The 23,714-nt window shown below is 46.2% G+C and overlaps 1 protein-coding gene across 1 annotated transcript in view; it reads right to left on the reverse strand.

Annotated features, from left to right (window-relative positions):
- Positions 1–23,714, reverse strand: part of NIPAL4 (NIPA like domain containing 4) — a 59,005-nt gene that overhangs the window by 13,362 nt on the left and 21,929 nt on the right. The window contains exon 2 of the mRNA XM_085617603.1: positions 13,784–14,032. Coding sequence (XP_085473729.1) covers positions 13,784–14,032 — 249 coding nt within the window. The remainder of the gene's footprint in view (positions 1–13,783; positions 14,033–23,714) is intronic.

Below are 23,714 nucleotides of genomic sequence, written 5' to 3' on the forward strand. Positions count from 1 at the left end.
TTACTTGGCTACTGAGTCTCCTGCCCTTTCAAAATGTTGATGCTAAAAGGTTTTTTCCCCCTTTGGAGTTTTATGTAGCCCGAACTCCACCCGAAGGTATCAGAGCACTTTACATGAGCACCAGTTGCGTTACAGACGGACACATTCATTTTGTTATGCACGTGGACATTAAGTGAATTGCCCAGAATCGCAGGATGTTGTATGTCCCTGCCGAGACACAACCCGGTTTCCCAGCTTCGAGGTTGGCCGCTCTGGCCGTTAGGCCACATCCTCCGTTGACCTCCCAGAGAACATTTGCACAAACGGACCAGCTCGAGTCACCAAGGAAATCCTTTAAGTGTTGTAGGAGGAAAGCTTTTCGTAGGAAATGTTGTTCTTCCTCATTGGATTGTATTCTCTTCGAAGGTGTTTTAGTACTAGCCCTTTGGAGCCCCCTGACTTACAGGTGAGCTTTGGAGGAAGTTACTTTGCCAGTGTAATATAGATGTTATGTGGATTTAAATTCGGCAAACTGGGCGCTGCTGTCCTCAACCTGGAAAAGACAAGAAATCCCACTGGTCAGAATTTTCAACATACATTAAAACAGTCGGGCCGTGGGGTGGCGGTTCTAAGGTAGGTACAGATACTAATAGGTTACATGCCAAAGCAATCTACGACTAATGAATGGCCTAAAAGGTAATTTATCATCCAATAAAGTTTGTCACTCAAACAATACAAATCACCCATTAACATGCAGAACCTTTATACCTCCAACAGGACATTTATACAGATGAAACAAAAAGGATTCTAAATCAGCCAATGGACATCTGTCTTGGATATCACATGACATCCTTTTAATTTCAATTATCCATTTCCATGTTAGCAGTTAGTTTTAATAATGGCACACCTTTCGATGTAACCAACTGCGTACATCGAAATAGGGTGCCATTATCAAAACGGACGCTGGTGTCCTTGGAGTTGTGGGGGTGCCAGAAGCAAACAGCCTCATACAGCCCCACTCCATTTTCAAAGTGGCACCCCTTAAATTTTGTTATTCCGAAGAGCACAGATACTGAAACATTTTCCCAGGGGCAAATAATGATGGGCTGTAGGGCAACAAGGGTACAGGTTTGACCAGGCATTTCTCTTCCTTCCTTAGTTTAGGTGTGTCTCAGTAGATATTTTCGCTATTTACCAGTTATTGCCTTCTCTTTGCAGGTCTAGGTCAGTTTAGACATAAAGCTGTCAGATCTCCTCAATATTCTGAAAGTACAGGGCTATAAGAGGTACCTAACCAATGCTACGGAGACATCACCAGTCTCTGCTCTGAAAATGGTGCATTGTCTCAGCAAGCCCGGAGCATGCCTTACCTGCACCAAGACCGCTCCATAGAGACGTTCTTCTCACCTGTGTCCAGTCTTGAAGACCAAATTACTAAAGAAACGCGTCAAATGCAAGCAGTTACCCTAAAAGGGTATCCAGACATTGTGAAAAGAGAAAACAGATTGGATTATGCAAAGAGCCATGTTTTTAACCGTTTACGAAGTTTAGCTAATGAGATTCAGAACCCAAGATTAAAGGCAGAGAGGATCAGAGTTTCAAGGCAAGATACACAAAAGACGTGCTACCAATGTGAAAAGGCTAGATTTGACAGACCTTCAGAAAGAAAGATTCAGAAGATCTTAAAGTCATACTGGCAATGTATCGCTTCAGTTTGGAGTCTTTAACAGAGGGGCCGGCTTCTTTAAAAATAAATAAAAATAAAAACCTTTGAACCATACATAGAACCGTGAACTTAATATGAGCTTGCACAGGGAGCCAATATAGAACTTTCGTATGAGAAGTTACAGAGGAACGTTGATGGAGATCAACAAAAATCACAACAGACAAGTTCTGGACTAGTGGAGGTGTAGCAGGGATTGGTTTTAGAAGGAAGACCTATATAGGGAACATTGGTATAGTCCAGGCGAGATAAGACAAGAACCAGAGTTACCAGTTGTAGAGTACTGCGGTCAAAACTCTGCAACACATATATAAAAGAAGCAGGACGAGGAGACACCAATTGGTTTGTTTTTCTAAGGAAATGTTAATGTCCATATGGAACCCTAGGCTCTTTGCCAAAGGCGTTGAGCAGGGAAGGGCGACTTGGGGGGGGGGGGGGGAGGGGGGGGGTGGGGGGGGGGTTCCAGTTTCACCAGTCTGATGTCTGCTGCTACAGATTTATTGATCGCTGGCACTTTAACTTGCGTATCATCCACACAAGACACCAAATAAAGACCAGGTTTTTGAAACAGCATAGCTAGAGGAGATATGCAAATATGAAATAGAGTGGGCTTAAATCACAGCCGTGCGGTACACCACAAGGACCACCACAAGTTGTAGAAGTAAAAGAAGAGAAGACCGCATTCTCTCTAGGATGTGCAAGAAATTAATGGAACCATTTCAAAGTGCCGCTTTGAATGCGAACAGCACAGAGTCTCTGCAATAGTGTAGTGTTTGAGACCTATCAAAGGCTGTGCTAAGATCGAACCACACTTGCACATCACTGTGGCTATTATCCACCACTAAGCGAATATCACTACAGGCCAATAACAGTGCAGTCTCTGTGTGATATTTTGCCTAATAACTCATCCGCGTGGCATCAAAAAGGTTATTAACTTCAATAAAAATCCCGAGATGCATATACTTAGGGACTTTGACCGGGAAAGAGCAAAGATTTAAGACAATAGTTGCACAACTGGCCAAAGATTCCTGTGGAAGTGGAACCATAGGTACTTCCTTCTAAACAGAACTAACAGTCACAAATTCTAATGACGCGTTACAGAGTTACAGGAATTATTGGTGCAAGAAGATGAGCGATCAATTGAAACCAGAAATATTCAACTTGTTTAAAGAAAGTCATGTCCAGGTCAATCCTTGCAACTGCCCAACTCAGCACACCCACTTTCTGTATTCTTGGTGATAACAACAGAGGTTGGTGTGTGGGTTCTGGGTTCTCTCTACAGAGATTATCTTCTTGTATTGCAACTGGTCTTATTCCCCAAAGGATGAGGCATATGGTGTGTACAGTTCAGAGCTGCCTGGGTATACTAACTGCATTGCAATCAGTACTAGGGAGATGTTGGACGCTTAACCTGAGATGCTAGATTGCTTGTCTGTTAAAACAGATAGCTTCCTCTTGATCCCCAGAGAGGAGAATATTAAAGGCAGACCAATTGCATTTGACCCATCTCCTAGGGTTCCAACACCAGAGTGAGGTTCAGCAGTAGAGTAACTGAAATTTCATAGATGTTAAATATTTGCCATCCTATTGTAAGTAAATTGCATCCCTGGTCATTAGATGTAATTAGTTATTAGTAAACGCTACATAGAGTTTGAGAATACATTGGTCCGCAGAGGACTTTTGTCCCATTAACTGACAGTACAGCTTGTGCTTACTATGCATTCCGTAGTATACGCATCCCTGGAGAAAGCATCTCAAACAATGCTCAATTTTCAGACCCACTGCTGAAGCGGAGTCATATGCCCGAGTGGCCAGTTAGCCACTGTCGTTCACTTCTATCCAACCCGAGTGTAGTTAGTACATGGTTATGGTGGTGTTTGGTTTTACTATAAACTTGGACACCATGCAGTTAGTCAAGGCCCATCTCAATGGCAACTTATTTCACATTAATGAATGAAAGCATCTGTACTGCACAGCTCTTCTCAAATCCAGAGCCTACCACAGGCAACATGTTTCCATGTTTTATCTATCTCTAGCAAAAAGGTCAGTGTCAATTTGGCCCAGGTAGGCTTACTATAGGTAACACCTATATCCATGCACTTGCAAGCTGGTCCATCAAAACAGGACCTATTCACAGTCTGAGGTTCACCTAGGTTACAAGGGCACATCTTGTGGAAGAGGTGAGATGGTAAATGTGCATTCTTACCCTTTAATTCACAGGCTAACCCTTCGTTAGTTCAAAGAATGAAAGGTTTATTGTAGTTACAGAACCAATAAAGATCTCAAACTAGTTATAAGTGTTCAAGCAGATTTATGTTCAAGCTCAAAAAATTCATGACGCCTGCGAAGCATGTTAACAGACCACACTATACATTTGTGCTTAAATGTGGGTGCCCAGATTGGTTTTTCTTTTAGACAGGGATCCACAGCCAATGTGTTCGTGCTTTGAGTGATGTGTAAAAAGCCAGAAAGGAGCCCTTTTCAGCCTGGAAGTCTGATGTAGAGGTGTGGTTGTAAGACTCTGTAGGAGCACTTACTTACTTGATGTTTGTTGGACTTGGGAGCAAGTATGGAATTTGGAGGTTGAACCAATATTGTACTTTTGGTGGACAGGATAAGGCATGTAGCCATGTAGGGGGAAAAACAACTTTCAGGCAGTAAAGCATGCAGTTTGCCAAGCCAGTCAGAAGGGTGCTTGTAAGGCCTTTTATCGAGTCCAGGCAGCGAGAGGTTATCAGAAGAACCAATGCTAAGCAATTTCACCCACGCTCCATGGACTATTGCATATATGCCAGCATTCCAGATTTTGGAGGGAGGCAGATTTTTTTGTGTTGGCAAAAACTTGGCTTACTTTTCTTCCGATATATATACTTTATTCGATAGCAAGGTATCATAAAAGTAAACACAATACAACGTAGATCAAATGACATTCAATATTAAAATGGATTAATACAAATTGATAAAAAACAATGTACAAATACACTCAAATTTCTTAAAATACCTTAATAAAGAGAAAAGGCGACAGACCCAGAGAATACAGACAAGCAAATACATATCAGTTATTCAAACATAAATTCATTAAAGTGGCACATTTACACCATATAAAAGGTCTAACCAGTATTTAATTCAGCAAGCTTTGATCGTATTTGCCATGCTTTCCCCAAATATTTAGCAACTCCACATATTATCAACGGGGATGTAGTATCCGTTGTTAGGATACGAAGGGCCACTGAACACTGCCTGGTTCCCAGGATTCTACAAACTGGGGTTAGCCATTTTTTCCTGGGTCCCCTGTATGCCTTACAGGCAAACAGGAAATTACCCAGTGATTCAGTTGGGTTAGGACACCCCGGACAAACTGGGTGGAGAGATTTAGAATTTTTCCAGCTGTTTGTAAACTCATTCAGGGGTAGCGTGCCTAGCCTCATTTTGAGGAACAGAACTCTATCTCTAGGTATGGAGATGAGATCAAGAAACGGCTCCAGCTTAGGTGCTGGCTTGTGAGTCAAAAATGTGTTAGTAAGAGTGCCCAATTTAGGATTACCCGCATCCTTTGCTTCTATGCTTGCCCAGTATAATTTCTTAATGGTATCTTTTGGGGGGGGGCTGCTGAGATAACCATTCATCTTTTAACCCCAAGTTGAATACCAAATCCCTTAGTTTTTTCAGCCACGGAATCACCCCATAGCCATTTAATGCAATGAGTTCGTCAAGAACTAAAGCATAATTGCTAAGTTCTGCGGTTTTTCTATGGCGAACCCAAAAAAGTAAGGGGCGAAACCCAACGATATCTTTAATTGAGCGACGACCCAAATCATATAATAATGGTTTAATCGGGGTAGAAACTGGGAGACCCACTAACTCTCTCATAAATTTATGTTCAGCTAAGACCAAGTCGGAGACTCTTTCTGAACCCCATAGTTCAGAGCCGTAAGTTGCGGCAGAGAGTGCCTTGCCCTCATAAACCAGTAATACGGGGCTAATGGGCTTGCTAGAGGACAGGCGATGATCTCTTACAATTGCTCCGGTCACTTTCTTGAAGTATAGGAACATCTTAGAGATATGCAAATCCCATTTCATTTTTGAATTTATCCGGACCCCTAGATAATCGAATGCATCCACTTCCTCCAATAAGGCGCCATTTAATGCGATATTAATTTTCCTAGCTTTTTTGTTTCTGGACAATACCATCAATTTGGTTTTAGTGGTATTTATAGTGAGGCCACGACTATTGCAAAAGGTACTGAACCTGTCCAGCAATTTCTGGAGCCGAAAGGGTGTTTTAGACAGGAGGAAAGTGTCATCTGCAAAGAGGAGGGTTGGTATTTTTTCCCCCGCCAGGGTGGGGGCATCCGCTGGGTCCTCCCTCAAATGGTCTGCCACCCCATTAATAAAGAGGGAGAACAAAGTCGGAGCCATCACACATCCCTGGCGGACCCCCCCTCTGAACAGGTATTCTGTCAGTCAATTGGCCTTCACTCCCCCATCTAATTCTTGCAAACGTTCCCTCATGTAATCTTTTAATGAGTTCCAGAAGATATCGGGGGAGTCCCATGTCATGTAATAGCTGCCACAATTTAACCCGAGGAACAAGGTCGAAAGCGGTTTTAAGGTCAATAAAGGCCAAGTACAAAGATCCCCCACCAATTAGAACAGTCTTCCAGTAGGTAGCTACGAATCTGTATACTTGGCCCATAGTACCTACTTTCTTTCTAAAACCCGCTTGCAGATGTGTAAGAAAATTTCCCTCCTCTATCCAGGTCCCCATACGTGAGATGAGTACCCTGCCAACCACCTTTTGGACAACGTCGATTAGACTTATCGGTCTGTAGTTGGCAGGGTCCTCTCTCGCCCCCTTCTTATAAATTGTGACAACCTCTGCACCCTTCCAAGAGTCTGGGACTGCATGGCCCCGCAGCAATAAATTCATCAAATTACAAATAAGATTTGCCCATACTGCGGGGTCATGAAGGATCAAATCTCCTGGGAGGCCATCCGGGCCAGCTGCCTTCCCAGGTGCTATGTTTTTAATGGCTGACTGTACCTCTAGGGGTGTAAAGAAGTCTGTTGGTTCAGAATGTATAGGTACTAGGCTAGAGTCTGGATCAGCAGACAAGGGGTGATCAGAGTCTACCTCACTACAATACAGATTTGAAAAGTGCAGAAACCACTGCTGAGCGGTTATGTTATTGGAGATAGGGTCAGAGCCTCTTTTGGTTAATTGGGTTATTAAAGCTCAGAAGGCGCTAGAATCTTTTAAAAAGGCGGCCTTTAATTCCTGCCAATGGTCCTCCTCCCATGCCCGTTTAGCAGCTTCCATAGTTTTTCGGTAATTTTGTCTAGCCAGCCTTACAGCTACCGGGTCTTTTTCCTTTAAGGCTAATAAAATGGCCTTTCTCCGGGTTCTGCATTCAGCAGTAAACCAGAGATTACCTCTTTTGTTTACGGGATTTATCCCACCCTTTGACCCTCTTGTTTTAAAATAGGAGCCTATGCCTTCTATGAATACTTTATAAGAACTACTAAGGTCTATACAGTTCTTCCCAGCCAACGTTGAATTGAGAAGGGCAAATTCTTCTGCCCTAGAGGCCACTTGAAGGTCTATAGCAGATAAAATGTCCTCATGACCTGACACTTTATGCCATTTAAGCCTTCTGTTGCAGTTTGAAGGTATTACTGCTTTTGATGCTAAATTCGTGGGTGTAATACTTTCCTTTACGTGCCACTTAATAACTGCACAGAGAGGGTTATGATCACTATCTGGCATTTGCTCTACCTTCATGTCAACCACATACCCCCATGATTTTGTATCTAGGAGGATATAATCATCCTAGATATAATTTTTATCGTATTCCATGCCATTGCAAATTAAAAGGGAAATTAGATTATCAAGATTTTTTCTCTAAATCTGCCGCTTAGATGTTCCTTAATGCACTACAATTAAATAACCAAGTCACTTCCTTTGTAGTCTGGATTTTCCATGGGCAGAGAGACAGCACTCAAAAATTGCTGTAGGAGAGGTTAGGTGGTTTTGAACTCATACCTTATAGTGCACTGAAGTCCAGAGAAGTGCATACAGGATGACAAAATTTAAACAAAAGTGCAGACACTGGCAGAGAACCAATGCCAACTAGTATTATAAAACGAATAAACATCACCAAGCTTTTGAAATGAGGGAGGGGGCAAGGATTCAGCTGGTAGGGTTTGTGGATTCTAAAGAGACTGAACAGACAGCCCTGCCCAGGTCACGTCATGTCACTCATAAGCGATGGCCAGGGATGACACAATGGGAGTGGACGGTACTGGGCAGACATCCTAAGCAGGCATCTACTGGGTCACAGAGTTCCAGGTATCCAGAATGCTAGATGCATTTTATCAGTATCGCAGCGAACAACAAAAATTATCAGGAAGTCACCATTTTGTGCAACATTCATAAAGTGCCATGTACACTGCAAATGGTTCCCTGCCTAGCTACAGATATGAAAAATAAAATACAGAATGAGGATGCAGGGACCCCAGTATGGGATACTGAACAGATTTTACTGGTGAAGGCAGTTAGGCCTTCTTCGTCAACCGGTATAAAGACCTGTGTCTGCGACGCAAACTCTGCTACCAACAAATGTCAATGTCCCCATACCCAGGTTGGAGGTGATGGCAGGTACACCTTGTATGCACCTTCTAGTCAGCAGCCAGTTTCTCAGCTGGGGACTTTTAACAAAAACTCGGGCATCGAATGTTCAGCTCACTGAGAAAAAATAAAAAAAATTATGGCACAAGATGTTTCAAAGTCAGATAAGACTATGATACAGTAGCCTGGATGTTAACAGGTTAAATTTATTTTTGGAATTATAAATTACATTTGAGTGCGGTTCCACCTTTTAGTTTTACTTTGCAAGTTGCCCATAGCTATGCAAGGGCTTTTATCCTCTTAGTGATGTCCCCACTGATGAGAGGGTGGGTGCTTGATACTGTATGGGAGACCATGGTCAAATCTGTTTTGGAAGTCCAGGTATTCAAGACCTCCAATACCTTGCTGGATGTGCTGACTGTTCTATTCTACCTTCGAACAAGACTGGGAGGGTGGTTGGCAGAGTCTTCAGAATGATGGCTGCAATCCTTTGAACGGACTCCCCAGTACTTTCCTGTACGACTCTCAATACCTGAAAGTCAAAGTCGTTGAACCTGCAGCTGGTTCACCATGAACACAGATTCCAATTGATAAGCTAGCCAGTCTCTGTTCTAGGTCACCCGGAAACCTATGTGGGTGTTGTGGAGCTTTGTGTAGGAACTGAGAGCATGTTTAACGCAGGATAAAATCCACTCTGATGCGGCACTTGTACTGGTCTATGGAGCAGCAGAACTGGCACTTTGAGGAACAGGTAAAGGCAACATCTTGAGCACCTGCTAGACCCAAGAGCCCTAGGGAGGCCTTCCACATAACTTTGTTTTTCTCCTCCATTTTGATGATCTTGTTTGTGCTGTGCACTTTACCACTACTAACCAGTGGTTAAGTGCATGCGCACATCCCTTAAATCATGGCAGCATTTTTTCATCCCCAATTGGCAGATTGAATTTACTTAGAAGTACCTAGTAAAGCGGTAATCCATGTACCCAGGGTCTGTAAATTAAATGCTACAAGTGGGCCTAAACACTTATTGTGCCACGCACTTAAGCACATCAATCATTTCTAAGGGTTACTATTGCAGCCTGGGTGTGCAGTTACAAACTGCCATTTTGACTTGGCAAAATAAACAGTCTGCCATGTCCAAACCTTCATTGTTTAATAATTGAGTCAACCGTTGGGAAGGCGCTAAACAGCCCACAGGGTAGGGTGCAATGTATCTAAAAAGATGGACATGTAATTTTATGTTTTACAATTCCTGGTAGTGAAAAACTCTTACATTTGTTTTTCACAACTGCAAGGCCTAACATTGGAGTTATCCTAACCACAAGTAAGCCCCACAATGCGTGGGGAAGGGAACAAGAGGCACGGGTTCTGGGAGCTAGCAGCCTCCAACAATGAATGTTAACCACAACAAGAGCTGCTCCTAGTATAGTGACCACTATGAGATTATGATTGATTTGCGAGTATAGGCATCTCACAAAATGTGACTGACTGGTCTCACACACCACCTGGTGTCATGCTTCATCATCGACCAGTCTTCGCCCTCTAAAACCTCAGTTTGCTAGAGGGCGGGCATACACCTGATGAAAGGGATGCACTTCTAATCTAAGTGGGGGCCCGTGAGAAATTGAGTGAAAATAAAAATCATTATAGTTACTAAATTGTGTTTTTAATTTGACTAGTAACTATACGATATTAAAATCAATGGACGGTTAATGGGGAAATAATTGTCCCATAACCGTGGTGTAAGTGGTCGACATGTTTCTGCCAAAATGGCCCCAATGGGTCCAAGGCATTCATCAGGCCCTAAATATAAAAGGAAGGGGGCTCCGTTCTTACCAACTGGTGGTAGGAAGATATCACTGTGCGGGTGTGACCTGTGTCACTCTCCACTCTAGAAATGGCTTCATTGTATCAAGCCTGGAATAAAAACAGTCAAAAATGGAAATTGTAACATAATTGGGTCACAGGAGAATATTGGAAACAATGCATGCACTGGTTCAAAACAATGTGAGTGACTACTCATGTGACACTATGTGTACACAGTTCAAGAATGATGTGAGATAAGAATCTCACTTGTCTTACCCTAAAAATCATAACTACTTGCCCCATGGGAGGAGGGGAGAGGAGAACACCTGTTGTCACACTCTGAAAAGGAAGAAAAACAGACGGCACTCGACGTGAACGGTAGTATCAAAATAGTTGTAAAAATTCAAGTCACACTCCTACTTAAGAAGACTTAAAATAAAATGCAAAACAGCCGTCCTGCATCCAAACACCCTCTTACTGCCTCAAGGGAAGTTCTCCGCGTTGCTCCTATGTGACTGCTCCCGGTCCTCCCCGATGTTAAAATGAGAGGATCCGGGAAGTGCTCTATATACGGAGTATCCTGATTGAATAGTAGGTAAACTGTAGACAGGTGGAGGGGCACCCAAGTGCGCGTCGCCTGACGCGCGATACATCCGGTGTCTCAGACTGCTTTGTGTATTGAAGCTAGCTAGCGCCTGACTGCGGTATGGCCGGAACACGGGGCATGCTCAATGCACTTGTTTGAAGCTAAAGTTTGCGAGGTTGTGGGCGTGCACGGGGAATGCGCGTCGTTTGGTGCGCGTTACATCCGGTGTCTCAGACTGCTCTATGTATTAATGCCAGCGAGCGCCTGCCTCCGGCATGGCCGGAACACGGGGCATGCTCAATGTACTCGGTGGAAGCTAAAGTATGCCAGACGGTGGGCGTGCGCGGAGAGACGCGCTGTGTGCCAAGTCAGCGGTTCCGAGGTGATGCATAGTTTGTAAGTTGGTTGGGCATGGCTGGATGAAGCCGTGTACCGCCCATAGGGGACGTGGGCTTCGAGATAATGGGCTTCTTTTCGAGCCATCATTATCTTAGTTCGAGAACAATCATTATTCAATAATCATTTCAAATGCGCTCCTCAAACACCGTCCGTCATCGGCATTTGTTTGAGTATCGTCACGGAGAATCTAGAGAAGCACGATCAACCACATATCGAAATAAACCCTGACGAAGGGCGTAATGCCCGAAATGCATTGGAGCACATTTGAAATGATTATTGAATAATGATTGGTATCGAACTAAGATAATGAAGGATTGAAAAGAAGTCCATTACATTAAATTCATGGATTATGAATCTTGACTACTGCGATTATTTACATTTCATATCAATTGACACTAACAGTGCCAAGCTACCAAAGTGTTGAGCACAGATTAATTTGGAGTTTTCTTGGGACTTCACCCCGACGAGAATTGTGGTTGCTGCTAGATAAGGTTTTCACCTCTCTTAACCAGTAACCCAATTTCTTACAGCACCCTTGCACAAGTTTACCTACTCACTGTATCTCCATGAGTCACTGGAACAGGCCGATTCTCCAGAGAGGGTTTTGAAAATAGGGACAAACTCTTTCAAGCCCAGCAGGCATCCAAGAGGCCTTTTGCTGGCTTTCATTCCCTGAAAGGAGCTGGTAGCATCAGTTTCAAAGGGGAAATAACAAAAAGAATTAGCTTGCAGTTCGGTAGTTGAGAAATAATCTACCTGGAGCTCTGTGTCTTGATGGATGTTCCAGGTGTAAAACTCTACACCCATTAATGCACCAGTTTTTCTTGCAAGTAACCCTTACAGGTGAGGTGTAGAGGCCTTATGATTATTGAATGCTCCTGGCTTCTTCTGGCTAACTTAAGTTAAAGTTGATACAGTTTCAACGGGTCTTTTTGATATCAGTTTAATAGTGCAGAAATCTTATTTTGGAACCCTCACCCACACAACTTTGTTCGGATGTACAGAGTGAACTCTCCATATACACTGATAAAGCCACCGAGGGGCCCATCAACGCTGCATGGATAGCTTTGAATAGGGGACATCTTCTAGGGCTGGTGATGTTCCTGCTTACGCAAAGTCTGCTCACCCTCTTCAGCCCTCCCTACCCTAAGTTACTTAAGAGATGTTTTAGTTCAGATTTTCTTGCCAGAAACGTTCAGGCTTGTTCTGCATTGACTACCGGTTAGGAAGGTTAGAGAAAAAAAAATACCTATTTTAGACCAGTAAATGATTGTGCTTGGATGCAGTCTTGGTTTTGTCGAGTTTGTAAACAGAAATTTAAATGAGCAGAAACACAACCTGGATCTACTGATACTAGGCCACGAGCATGAAACAAGCTTTATATGGACGCGAGAAACAGCACTGGTATGCCAGCCTGGGTGAACCACTGACCACCCCCCCTCCCCCTATGCTCGTGGGAGTAGGGGACAGGGTGGGGCAAAGGGGAGGGGAAAGTAGGAAATGAGGATTTAACAAAAGCCGCACCGAGCTCATACAGGCATCGGCTGGCTGTTCGCGTCTCCCTCGGCCATGCACAAGCACACCCAGGCCAGCAGCTGCACCAGCCCACTCGGCCTCAAAGTATTTCCAAAAAGCTAAGAAGCTCCGAGAACATTGCGGGCCTCCATGTGCCTGCGTGTCCCACCCCTTCTTTCTCTTGCCTGAAGTGCCCTCGCCTTGGACTGGCTAGGAGCGATGTGGGGCATGTAACCTCACAGGGTAGGGGTTCTCTGCTACCAAAGATGAGCCCGCTACAAACAAGGCAGCCGCTTACAATTGCATCCCACTGGGGAGTCCCTAAGATGGGAGAACCCCTGAGGTAGTTGAACTGTAACCAGGCGCCTCTATTTCAGGATGGCTCATTTTAAAGCGAGGACGCCTTCACAGGAGGGCGACCGCCCGCGCCTTCTCTCGAATCACTGGAGCTAAAGGTGTCTGTGTACACACCTGCACTCGGTATGCGCTTAGGCTCCGTGATGAGGTCAGTGATGTGCGAAGGACAAAGCAGATTGTTGCTTGTTCAGTAAACCACCCGTGAGCAGCCAGCAAGGCCAGCACTTGGGAGACAATGGACCGGTTTACAGGGGAGGTCACCACGGAGGTCATGTTACCTGGGTTATGAAACCCAAACGCAACAATCTAAGTTCTGGCACAGCAGTGAGTGCTCATTTCAGACCGAATGTGTGCATCCAAGCAGGAACCAGCAGTCCACTGGGCATGCAATTCTCAGCAGCAGACAAAGACTAGTGTCACCAAGACCTTGCAGTACAAAGGATAGAGAGGTCCTAGTGATTATCACAAGGCAGTAGTGGTCAACGTTTCATAATAAGCATAGGTCCTAACAAGCGCCAGTGATGGACAGCTTCTAAAAAGGTACATCAAGAAGGGACTATGCGGCGCAGGTCACAGCGAGAGCTGTGTGGCTACCAATGACCAGGGTTCCTTAGCACGCAAAGTTCCAACAAGAGTCCAGTATAGAGCAGTATGCACAGGCTCAAATAAAGTCAATATTCTGCAGGTTGTACGTGTACTCTATAGCATGCACGAGATCCAGCAGGGGCCTAAAGAAGAAAGGAATTCATGATGGGTAATAGTTGTTCACATGCCCCTGCGAGAGTCTTACCTGCTCTGGTGCTTCCATGCTCCACCAGTCTCAGCAGCCCCTTTTTCTTCAGGATGACACTGCTGCCGATGAGGAAGCTGGACAAGATGGCCAGTCCCAGGCCAATGAAGAAGTCATAGTTCCTTGACAAACCATTAGCCCAAGTAGTGCCAATCGTCACATTTCCATAGATGGTGATGGGCCATTCATTCCCCCCAACAATTCGGCAGACCACTGGCCCGGATGGACAGGGCAGCGCAACCAGAGTACCTAAAACATTGAGAAAACACCACAATGTCAAATAGAAGAACAGAGCTAGAAAGAGAAGCACCTTAGAACAAAACTTAGAACTTGTGCCACAAAGAAAGCTATAATCTCGGACTGCATACAAATATTGCATTTTTGCTGGTCAATGTTTTAAGAGCAGGGTATCAGATTGTTCAAGCAACAGATCTGATCAGGGATAGCAGAAAGACATCTAAGCCCATCCAGGGAGCCTCTGTCCTCTTGTATTGTCTGGAAGCTGTACCCAACTCAAGCTTCGCCTCGAAAGGGTTATAAATCCGAACATCCTGCCTCTTCAACACCACATATCCCTAAAGTATTCTTAGAGTGTACTGAATATAGAAAGCCCTCAAAACACCTCTGCCCCACTGTACCAAAGCTGTGGTGGCACAATATAAATGTAAGAGCAAGGCCAACACTGGTGTATGCCCCATTCCATTGGAAAATGGCCGAATAGTCCTGTCAGATCAACCCAAAGCCCTTTCCTGTTCTTAGCCAAACTCTATGAATAAGAGTTAAACGGCGCCACAAATCTTCTGTGCACTTGTGGAAAATCATTTGGCCGTACCATAACCCATTACTCCATCCTTTCATAATTTGAACCATTGAGAGAAATGGAACTTTGGGGCACGCAAATAGGATCGGGGGAAGAGGAGAAATGGAGGCAGCAATTATCCAACATCCACCATTCCACCCAAGTTGTCTTCTCAGCACCGAGCAGACATTATGGCACAAAGCATCTTTCTCACTGCGCTAACTTGCATCTCAGGTGGCACGGACTCCAGTCTACTATTGAAAGAGTGTAGTTACTTGCAAAAAGAAAAAAAAAAAACAGAAAAAAAACCGCACCTTTAAATGCATCTCAATTCTTGAGGATTACAATTGGACCCCACCATTTAGACCAAGTTGCAATTCAGAGCTACCGTGTAGAAAGCTGGGAGCATGCACTTGCAGCCAGAACTACACTGTGCTTAATCTGTAAAAACACATGTGCAGGGGCCAAACGTTTAGAGCCCACTGCTAGTGCTGCTGAAATAGGATTCCAACTCCCTACATTTCCCGCCACCTCCTCTCCCTCTTACTGGTTCTTTTCCATTCCGGTTATTTCCCTCGTCACTGTTTTTCTAATTTTGCATTTATGGCTTTTTTACTTTTCTGCCTCTCTCTCGTGTGCTGCGAGGTAAAGTCTGATTATGGAAACTTGAATTCCAATGCCAACCACCTACATCCACAGGCAGAAATTAAGCACTCAAACGATCAATCCAGAGGCCTGTGGACTACTTTCATACTAAAAAACACAACCTTGGTTACAATGCAAGGCAGGCACACATTGCTTAAAACGTATACATTTTTCTTATTATAGGATAGCTGTAGTTGGATTTACCAAATCTGCTTCACCTCACTTCTGTTGGTGAAAAAATGCATTTAAAAGGCATAGCGACAAAAAGCTCACTCACCAGTCTAAGAAGGAAATCACGCCTTGCAAATCAAGACACAAGGGGCCATCACTAGTGAAGTAATCGTCCCAAGGCAGTTCTATGCAGAACCGCATGGATGCAGTTGGAGGCCGGGCGCATAAGGACTCTATGAACTCACAAAGTGAGCAAATCTAGTCATACTTGTTAACATTCAATACTCAAAGAAAAGAGGTAGCAGTTTCAAGTTTTAAAACGACTAGAATGAGGTCACTGGAAATGACATTCCACAATCTCCGTCCTGGTGACATCACAGGAAATTACTTCACATGCCGTGGGACCTGAATCAGAGAAAAGAGCCTGGCGGCTTCTGACTTCGCTGGAATCACGAGAAAGAAATGTCAACAAAGAAGTGACTGACCTTTGTGCGCTGTGATCCAGTCACAAAATATTGACATATTTTCATCAGCAAACACCTGCAGAGGGCAGGGATGCCAGCCACTGACTAGCAGCAGGTGCGATGCGTGCATTTCACACTGCTACATGACCAGAAGACTTTCAGTAATATACAAACAAAAAAAACACAACCAGTAGGGGAGGCAAGTAGGTCTAGTGACATTGACAAAGCCATTTCATGCACTGCCCAGCTTCAAGAACCATGGGTTACACCCAACGCCACAAGAATGTAGTAGTATACACACCACCATATAGCCATTAAATGAACTGTACCTACACAGGTGCAGTGCACAGCAACCGCACCCACGGCCTGGCCCGCCATCTGCAGCCAGGGGTGTTGAATGAGACACAGTAGACTCGACTAGCTTCAGGGTCTGCCCTGGACCCAGCTGTGGGTATCACACGTAAGGGTCCATTCACCCCTGGGCATCTGCCCCAGTGGACAGGACCCCTCGGCTCTGGTACAAAAGGTACTGGAAAGGGAGCGGAACCTTCCACATGGTGAAAACACACAAAGCAAACCTCAGAGGGAGCCAGAGAAGAGCTACGGCATTTCAGGAGTCCAACTGACTGCTTCTCTTGGGCACTCTCAGGAATTCCTGTATCGTGGTTAGTGGTCTAAGAAAGTGCTGATAGAGATCAGGAACTACGTGTTCTGCCACCAGCACACAAACTGCAATAGGCAAATGACATGTGACGACAAGCTGCCTAAGGAAGTTGTACTTCCTCCATGTAGAGCACTTTGTCTTTAGTCTTTGCAATTGCATTTATATAGCGCTTACTACCCCTGAAGAGGCGTTGAAGCGCTTTTTCGGCGAATCACAGGCCCCAAACCTGCTTGAATCTCATTACTACCGGTCACATGCAGTCTGGAGAGTCATGCAGTCTGGAGAGTCATGCAGAAGGCCTGCAACAGGCTGTTGGGTACCCCACGCGTTTCCAAGGACCTTTATGACCAGAGGGAGCCAGCAGCAGTCACATGCTTGAGGCGTGGATGGCCACCTGCCCGTTTACCACCTCTGGCCCTTCAAGGAGACGACAGCATTCTCCTTCATCCGCAGCCCCCACAAGGGGCTCACAGGGTGCTCTGCACCAGAGTCACCATCATGACACGGAAACAAAACTGCAAATATCCTGTAGCCACAACCGGAGAAAGTGCACTGATGCTGGGCTACCCTTCTGTACTGCCCCCAGTCTTTACCTGCGTGGCCTTTGGCACAGTACCTTTATGTAGAGCACTTACAGAGCTGGAAAGGGTCAGATTGTCTCCATCAGCTCTTACATTCCAACTTTCTTAGTTTTGACAGGGTCCGTAATTCTGGTTTAGAATTTTTCCACTTGGTTCACAATAAAAATGAAATCTTCCCCAATGCAACCTGAAGTGAAACCATTAACACATCGCTAACGATCACTCCCATAGCGTCCAAAATGCTCAAAACGTACTGGAATGCACTCACCGGATACCAAAGAGTTCTCCAACTGTCTCCAACTTAATTTCATGCATTCGTCGAATTAAAGAATGTCGCAAAACTAAGCTCTGAATTTCTAAATTCAACACACAATCACCTCGAAAAGGGGTCTTACAAAAGTTCAAATATTCGGTCAAGTCACAAAATAAAATGAAAGCTATTGTCAAATTGACATCTCTGGGTATCACACTGCGCACAAGACCTACAACAGTCCACAGCAAACTAGTGGGGGCACAGAATGTTCTGACATTACTGCAGACATTTCCCCTCCATCACCATGCAGCCCTGAGCTCCAGCAAAAACAATAACACACACACAGGCCAATCTAAAACCATGGAAGTCCAATTATAATCCCCAGGTATACAGCTTCCCATTCCCTCACCGAGATGCCCCCAAAGAAGGTTTTCTGGCCCACATTCATTAGGTAATATGAGAGTTGACGTTTCCCTCCAAACCTTTCCCAGTATGTGCCTCCAGGTGCTCTGCTGTAAAGAACACCAGAGTTATCGAGGTGCCATCATAAAGTAATGATGGTAGACACCATTTCCTCTGTCCAACTTTTCTTCCTCCAAGGAAGGAATGGTTCACAAACACTGAAATGGTCCTGAGGGAAAATGCTATGCAGACATAGAAAGACAACATCTTTACTCTAGTGCCAGTCATAAAATATTTTCACAAAGTGCAATCTCCCCCTGCCACCCCCAAAAAACCTCGAGGACATTTACTGTTACAAATCAAGTTCTAGAATATTTGGCGAAATTTTAACACTACCAAAATGTTCTAAATTAGTGTCTGAATGTTGCAATTTCGGTACACGTCTAATTTCGGATGCTCCTGCCTTGAGGGTGCTGCTAAAAGCAAAAAACTTGAAACACCTGAAATGTGTGCCAGGTCAGAAAATGGCTGCAACAACAAATAGACCGAATGCTGAATGAATCAAACATTCACCCCTTAGTCCCGAGATCTGGGTTAAATCCATTGTTCTTTTGATTACGAAGTCTCTCCAGTTTGGACCCAGCCATATGCAAATCAGTCTTGACCCTGCTTCTCATGGGAACAGTTCAGCCTGAACTGCCAAGCTGGGTTCTCCCTAAACTAGAAACAAGCATCCTGGGACCGGTTTTAGGGTAACACCCTTCATCAACTAGGCTAGCTTGAATCCAGTGGCACAGCGAGCAAGGGACCCACTTCCGGGCATACCCATTCCACTTAAGGCAAAAAATGCTGGGTCAGAAAATGGGCATTATAGGAAGCTTGAGTTGAAGGCTGACAGACTGCACAAATTACTACTAATCCTCAGCAGCTTTCCATACACAAAGTGAGAGTGGCCAACAGTGACTTTTAAACTTAACTTCAGAACACAACTAGCCCCAAAACTTTAACAACGACAACAACAAAATCACTATTAGACCTGGATTTTTCAGCGGGTTTATCCCCAGACATTTTGCTTTTGGACCTCCTGTTTTTGACCCCGTTTTTGTTGGTTTTAGGACTCTAGGCACTTTGCGACTGCTGATCAGTGCTTAAGTGCATATGTTCTGTGTGTAAATTGTTATTATGGATTGGTGTTTTCACAGTTGGCTTGTTTGACTTACTACTAAGTCCCTAGTACAGTGCACTGTGTGTGCCCAGGGCCTGCAAGTCAAATGCTGCTAGTGGGCCCGCAGCACTTATTGTGCCGCCCACACAAGCATCCTTCCAAAGGGGTCTCAGACCTGCCACTGCAGTGTCTGCATGCAGTCTCTACTGCCATGTCGACCTGGCGAGTGCATCCACGTGCCAGGCACCAACCTTCCCTTTTACTACATGCGAGTCACCCCTAAGGGAGGCCCAGGGTACCCCTGTGGGCAGGGTGCAGTGTATGTGAAAGGTAGGACATGTACTGATGTGTGACATGTCCTGATAGGGAAATACAGTGCATTTCGTTGTTCACTATGGAAAGGCTGTCTGTGTTATAGGATAGAATGAGAGCTTATTTATCCCATCTTATAAGTAAAAATTCCCATTGGGACAAGGTTGAAAGATGGAGATTAGTATGCCTGAACTCTGAATATAAAAATGCATCTTTAAGTAAAGATGATTTTTTTATATTGTGTGTTTGAAAATACCACTTTTAAAAAAGTGGGTATTTTCTTGCTTGCCACCCTGTGTGCCTCTGCAGGTTTGTGGATTGAATGTCTGGCTTAGGAGTGACAGGGGCTGGGGGGATGTGCATTCACTGTAGACAGGGGGGGGGGGGGGGATGAGGTGTGTCCTTCCTTTCCTGGATAAGTCAGGGCTGGGCTGATTAGACCGGGCTACATATACAGTAGGGAGGGGAAGAGGGGGGGGGGGGGGGGGGGGGGGGAGGGAAGAGAAATTGCGGTATAAATATTGGGGCCCAGACTGAAGGACTTTAGATTACTTCTGGACTCGAGAGGAACCTCTGCCAAGGAGATGAGCTGGGAAAGCTGAAAGAGGAGTACTGCCCCTTTGCTGTGTGCCGTCTGGTGTTGGCCTGCAGTGGCCATTTCTGCCAAGGAGAAGACAATGACTTTGCGGTGTATCCTGCTTGAAGAAGATCTCCAAGGGCTTGAAGTAGAGCTTGCCTCCTGTTCTATAGTCTCAGGCATACAAAGACTTAATTTCCTCGGTCCTTCTGCATTTGTAACTGCTGTTTCAGCTGCCACAGAGGGAAATCACAACACAGACGACAGCAAGCAACGCCACGACCTGCAACAAAGCCATGGGCACCGCTCGTGAAGTGGACAACGTACCGCCCTGACTTACACCGCAGACCCGACGCCGCACCGTATTGACTCAGATGCCACAGAGGAGGCCACTGCCTGCACCGGAACAGAGGGCACCGCTCATGACGCACACGATGCACCGCCATGACTAGCACTGCAGCCCGACCTCATGGATACCGGTGCTTAACCCTCACTGAGCCTATACTGCACGCGGGTGACTTCCTGAATCCAGCGACACCGCACCGTTGTAAGGAATCGCTGACACCTCGCCAGCAACAGTAAGAAACAGACGCCTCACCTCCCTGCATCGCAGTAAGGAACCGACGCATCACCTAGCCTGGGGTCGTAAGGAACCAACGCAGCCTGGCGCCAACAAAGCCTCACTTCCCCGATGCTGTGCACTGGGTTTGCTTTCATTGTTTGCCACGGTACTGTTCTTTGGGGTCTGTGTGACTCCGGGCTCGACGCCGCTCACTTCGTGGTCGGCGCCGCACTTTAGGATTTTTATTTGCCATGACGTCGTAATAGCTCCAGGTGGAGTTATTTGATGCTACAAGCTTTGTGTTAATTACCTATTTTTGAGGATATCTTGGTATATGTATGGTGGATTGTCGTCGTTTTGGTCTTGTTTGGTTTAGATAAAGATACTTATTTTTCTAAACTGGTGCGGTGTCCATTTGTAGTGTTTTCATTGTTTTACTGTATGTGTGCACAAATGCTTTACACACTGCCTCCGAGATAAGCCTGTCTGCTCATGCAAAGCTACCAAGGGGGTGAGCAGGGGTTGTCTAAGGGTGTCACTCCCTTATCCTGACTAGGAAGAAGGGCCCCTACTTGGACAAAAGGTGCAAACCCTTGCCAACTAGAGACCTCCATTTCTAACAATCGCCGAGCAGCATGTACAAGTAACAGGCTGTATAAAAAAAAGTCATTCATCTAAGAAAGAAGTTTCTAGGCCACAAAGATTTGAAAGTAACACAGTTAAACACCTGCCACCTCCTTTCAAGCATTAACAACACAGACCCATCATTCGGCCAACTCAGTGGATGAGCATATATTTACATCCACCAGCTTTTAACGTGAGGGTCAGTATCCTGTAAGGGTTAGCACCACACTATTGAACACCTTTCAGTCAAGCATACAGAGAAACTCAAACAGAGCGGATAGGAAAGAGACAGAGTTGCACCGAATGTCTTGAGACTGCCTGAAGATGAAGTAAAAGTTTCAGACGATTCAATTCCTGGTCTGTCACTGTCCCTAACATCCTTGTGATCTAGGATTTCAACCAGTTTTAGACCAAACAACCCAGCACCACCTAAGAGGCAAGATGGCTGCCGCTGGAACGGAGGTAAAGCAAACGTCATTATGAAAGTGCTTTCAAAGTACCAAGACAGCAATGAAGCACAGTTTGAGGACATTCCCCACAGGGTTAGACTGGGAACCAAACACAGGCCCAGACAAATTGCTCGGCCGCCCCCCCTAGCCCCCACCCCGGAGGGTTGGAGAGCAGCCGAGCGGTTTACCTGGGCCAGTTTCGGCCGATTTCGTTATAAGGGCCGATATTGCAGTTCTGCTGCAAAAACGACCCCCAGGGGCCCAAAACCGGCCCGCACTATGGCAGTCCACTGGGGGAAATGCCGCTGACCACGGCCCCCGCAGGGGGCCAATAGGCGGTCGGCGCCTTAGTGGCCCCGGTCACCCCTCCCCACCCCCTCCCACTGGGGGGGGGGGGGGTGGGCGGGGACGCAGACCGGAACACCCCTCCTCTGGCTGGGCCAGAAGTGACGCGCAATGCGTGTCACTTCCTGGCCCTGGGGTGAGGGGGAGGCTATTTAGCCTTCCCCCACCCTTCCTGGTGACCTCTTTGTCGCCCACCTTGCCGCCCTTAGGACGTGTTCCCTGGTTTCGTGCTTTTGCGGTGAGTGCTGTCCCCCCCCCCCCTTACCCGAGGTTGGGCACCTCCGAGCCTCCATCCGGTTATTGCCTGCGGGTAGCTCACGACACGCAGGGGGATGTGGTCCCCAACAGCATGCCATTATCTGGGCCCTGACCCCCACGCCTGCCTCTGCCTACCTCTCGGGAGGAGAGGCACAGGGTTGCACTCACAGGAGTGTAAGGAGCAAGACGGGACTGTGGCGGGGAAGCCGACCTGTTTTCGGTTGCGGCTAGTCTGGCAGAACAAACCCGGCCTTCGCGATCTCCCCCAGCCCCCGGTCTTACCCGACTGCTCCACGGTGCCTTCCCCGGTGTATCAGAAGGCTCCGTCCACAGCTTTTCCTGCTGCTCGTGGCGCCTGCAGCAGCGCGACCCCTCCATGACACTTTCCCGGCCCGCGGTTCACCCAGGAGTGGGCCAGCGAGGCACTGGTCGGACCTGGTCAGCTGCGCATGGCTTTGGGGGGGGCGGCGCTTCGTTACCCTGCTCTACTCTACTTTAGTTTAGGTCAGGTCCGGCCACCAGCATTCATCCGGCGCCCCTGTGCCAAATGCACACGGAGGGCGGGTGCAATCTCTCCTGTCTGAAGCTCGGTTATTCAAACATCGCTTAGAGGGGAGGTTTAATGCCTTATGAGTTGGTTACTTTCCGCCTCTCGACTTAGCCCACAACGCGAGTGGAATTGTACCGCTGGCTACGAGCCTGAGACTGGCCCGTCTGTAATTGTACGAAAGGGTGGATAGGAGATGGCGGCAGATTTGTAGGATTGTTGCGCTTTGATCTCGGCCCCCGCCGATCGCCGCGGTCTGTGGTTAAGGCTTGAGGTTTGCAGCGCGAGTTCAGATCCCGGCTAAGCCGTACTGCCGCTGCGTGTGAACTTGCGAACTTCTGGCGACGTGTCACAGTAACGCGCTGTGGAAGAAACTGCGCAAAATCATTCTTTATTGTATCTCATGTGGATTTGAGGCTTGGTGTTTTGCCAGATAATCCATCATCTACTGCATAACATGCAAATTGGAACAAAATAATGTTTCTAGTTGAAACTGATCAAAAGTTGCTGCCGGCGCATCGAGGGCTGCGCGCGCCGCCCAGCTGAAGGTGAAAGTTGGCTGGTCCACTTTCTGTGGCTCATTTTGTATGTGGCTATTAAACTGGCACTAATGAGATGAAAGGTATGCTCAGACAGCGTTAACCTGTGTAAAAATGGCAAAACTATGGAAGTAATGTCATCACTAAATGCGCTGCATTAAGCCGCATAATTAAGCTTTTCTTGCGCTATAATTTAGTTACTCAGCCTTGCCGCATGATCTAGGGCTTCCTATTACATGCTATAAATTGCATGAGGGCACAGCAGCGGCGAGATTTCTGCGGATAATTCACATAAACCTGATAGCGTTAATAGTCTGGTGGTACGTGGGAAGCGTGTCACGTGCACGGCCTCTTGGCGCTGAGTAACATCTCTGGCTACCTCATTTTCGGCGCTGAATTCTAATTCGGGTCGAGATCAAACCGTGCATCATGTGTACAGCTGTACTTCTGGGGGTGCGGTTAATCCCCACCCCACAGCTCCTGCACACATTGTCTGCCGCCAATCTCGCACGCGAGTGCAAATTTCTCTGCTCACCAGTTGCATACCTCCTTCGGCCTGCTGAAAAGGCCTCCC

The sequence above is a fragment of the Triturus cristatus genome, chromosome 7 (genome assembly GCF_964204655.1).
Source record: "Triturus cristatus chromosome 7, aTriCri1.1, whole genome shotgun sequence".
NCBI lineage: Eukaryota > Metazoa > Chordata > Amphibia > Caudata > Salamandridae > Triturus > Triturus cristatus.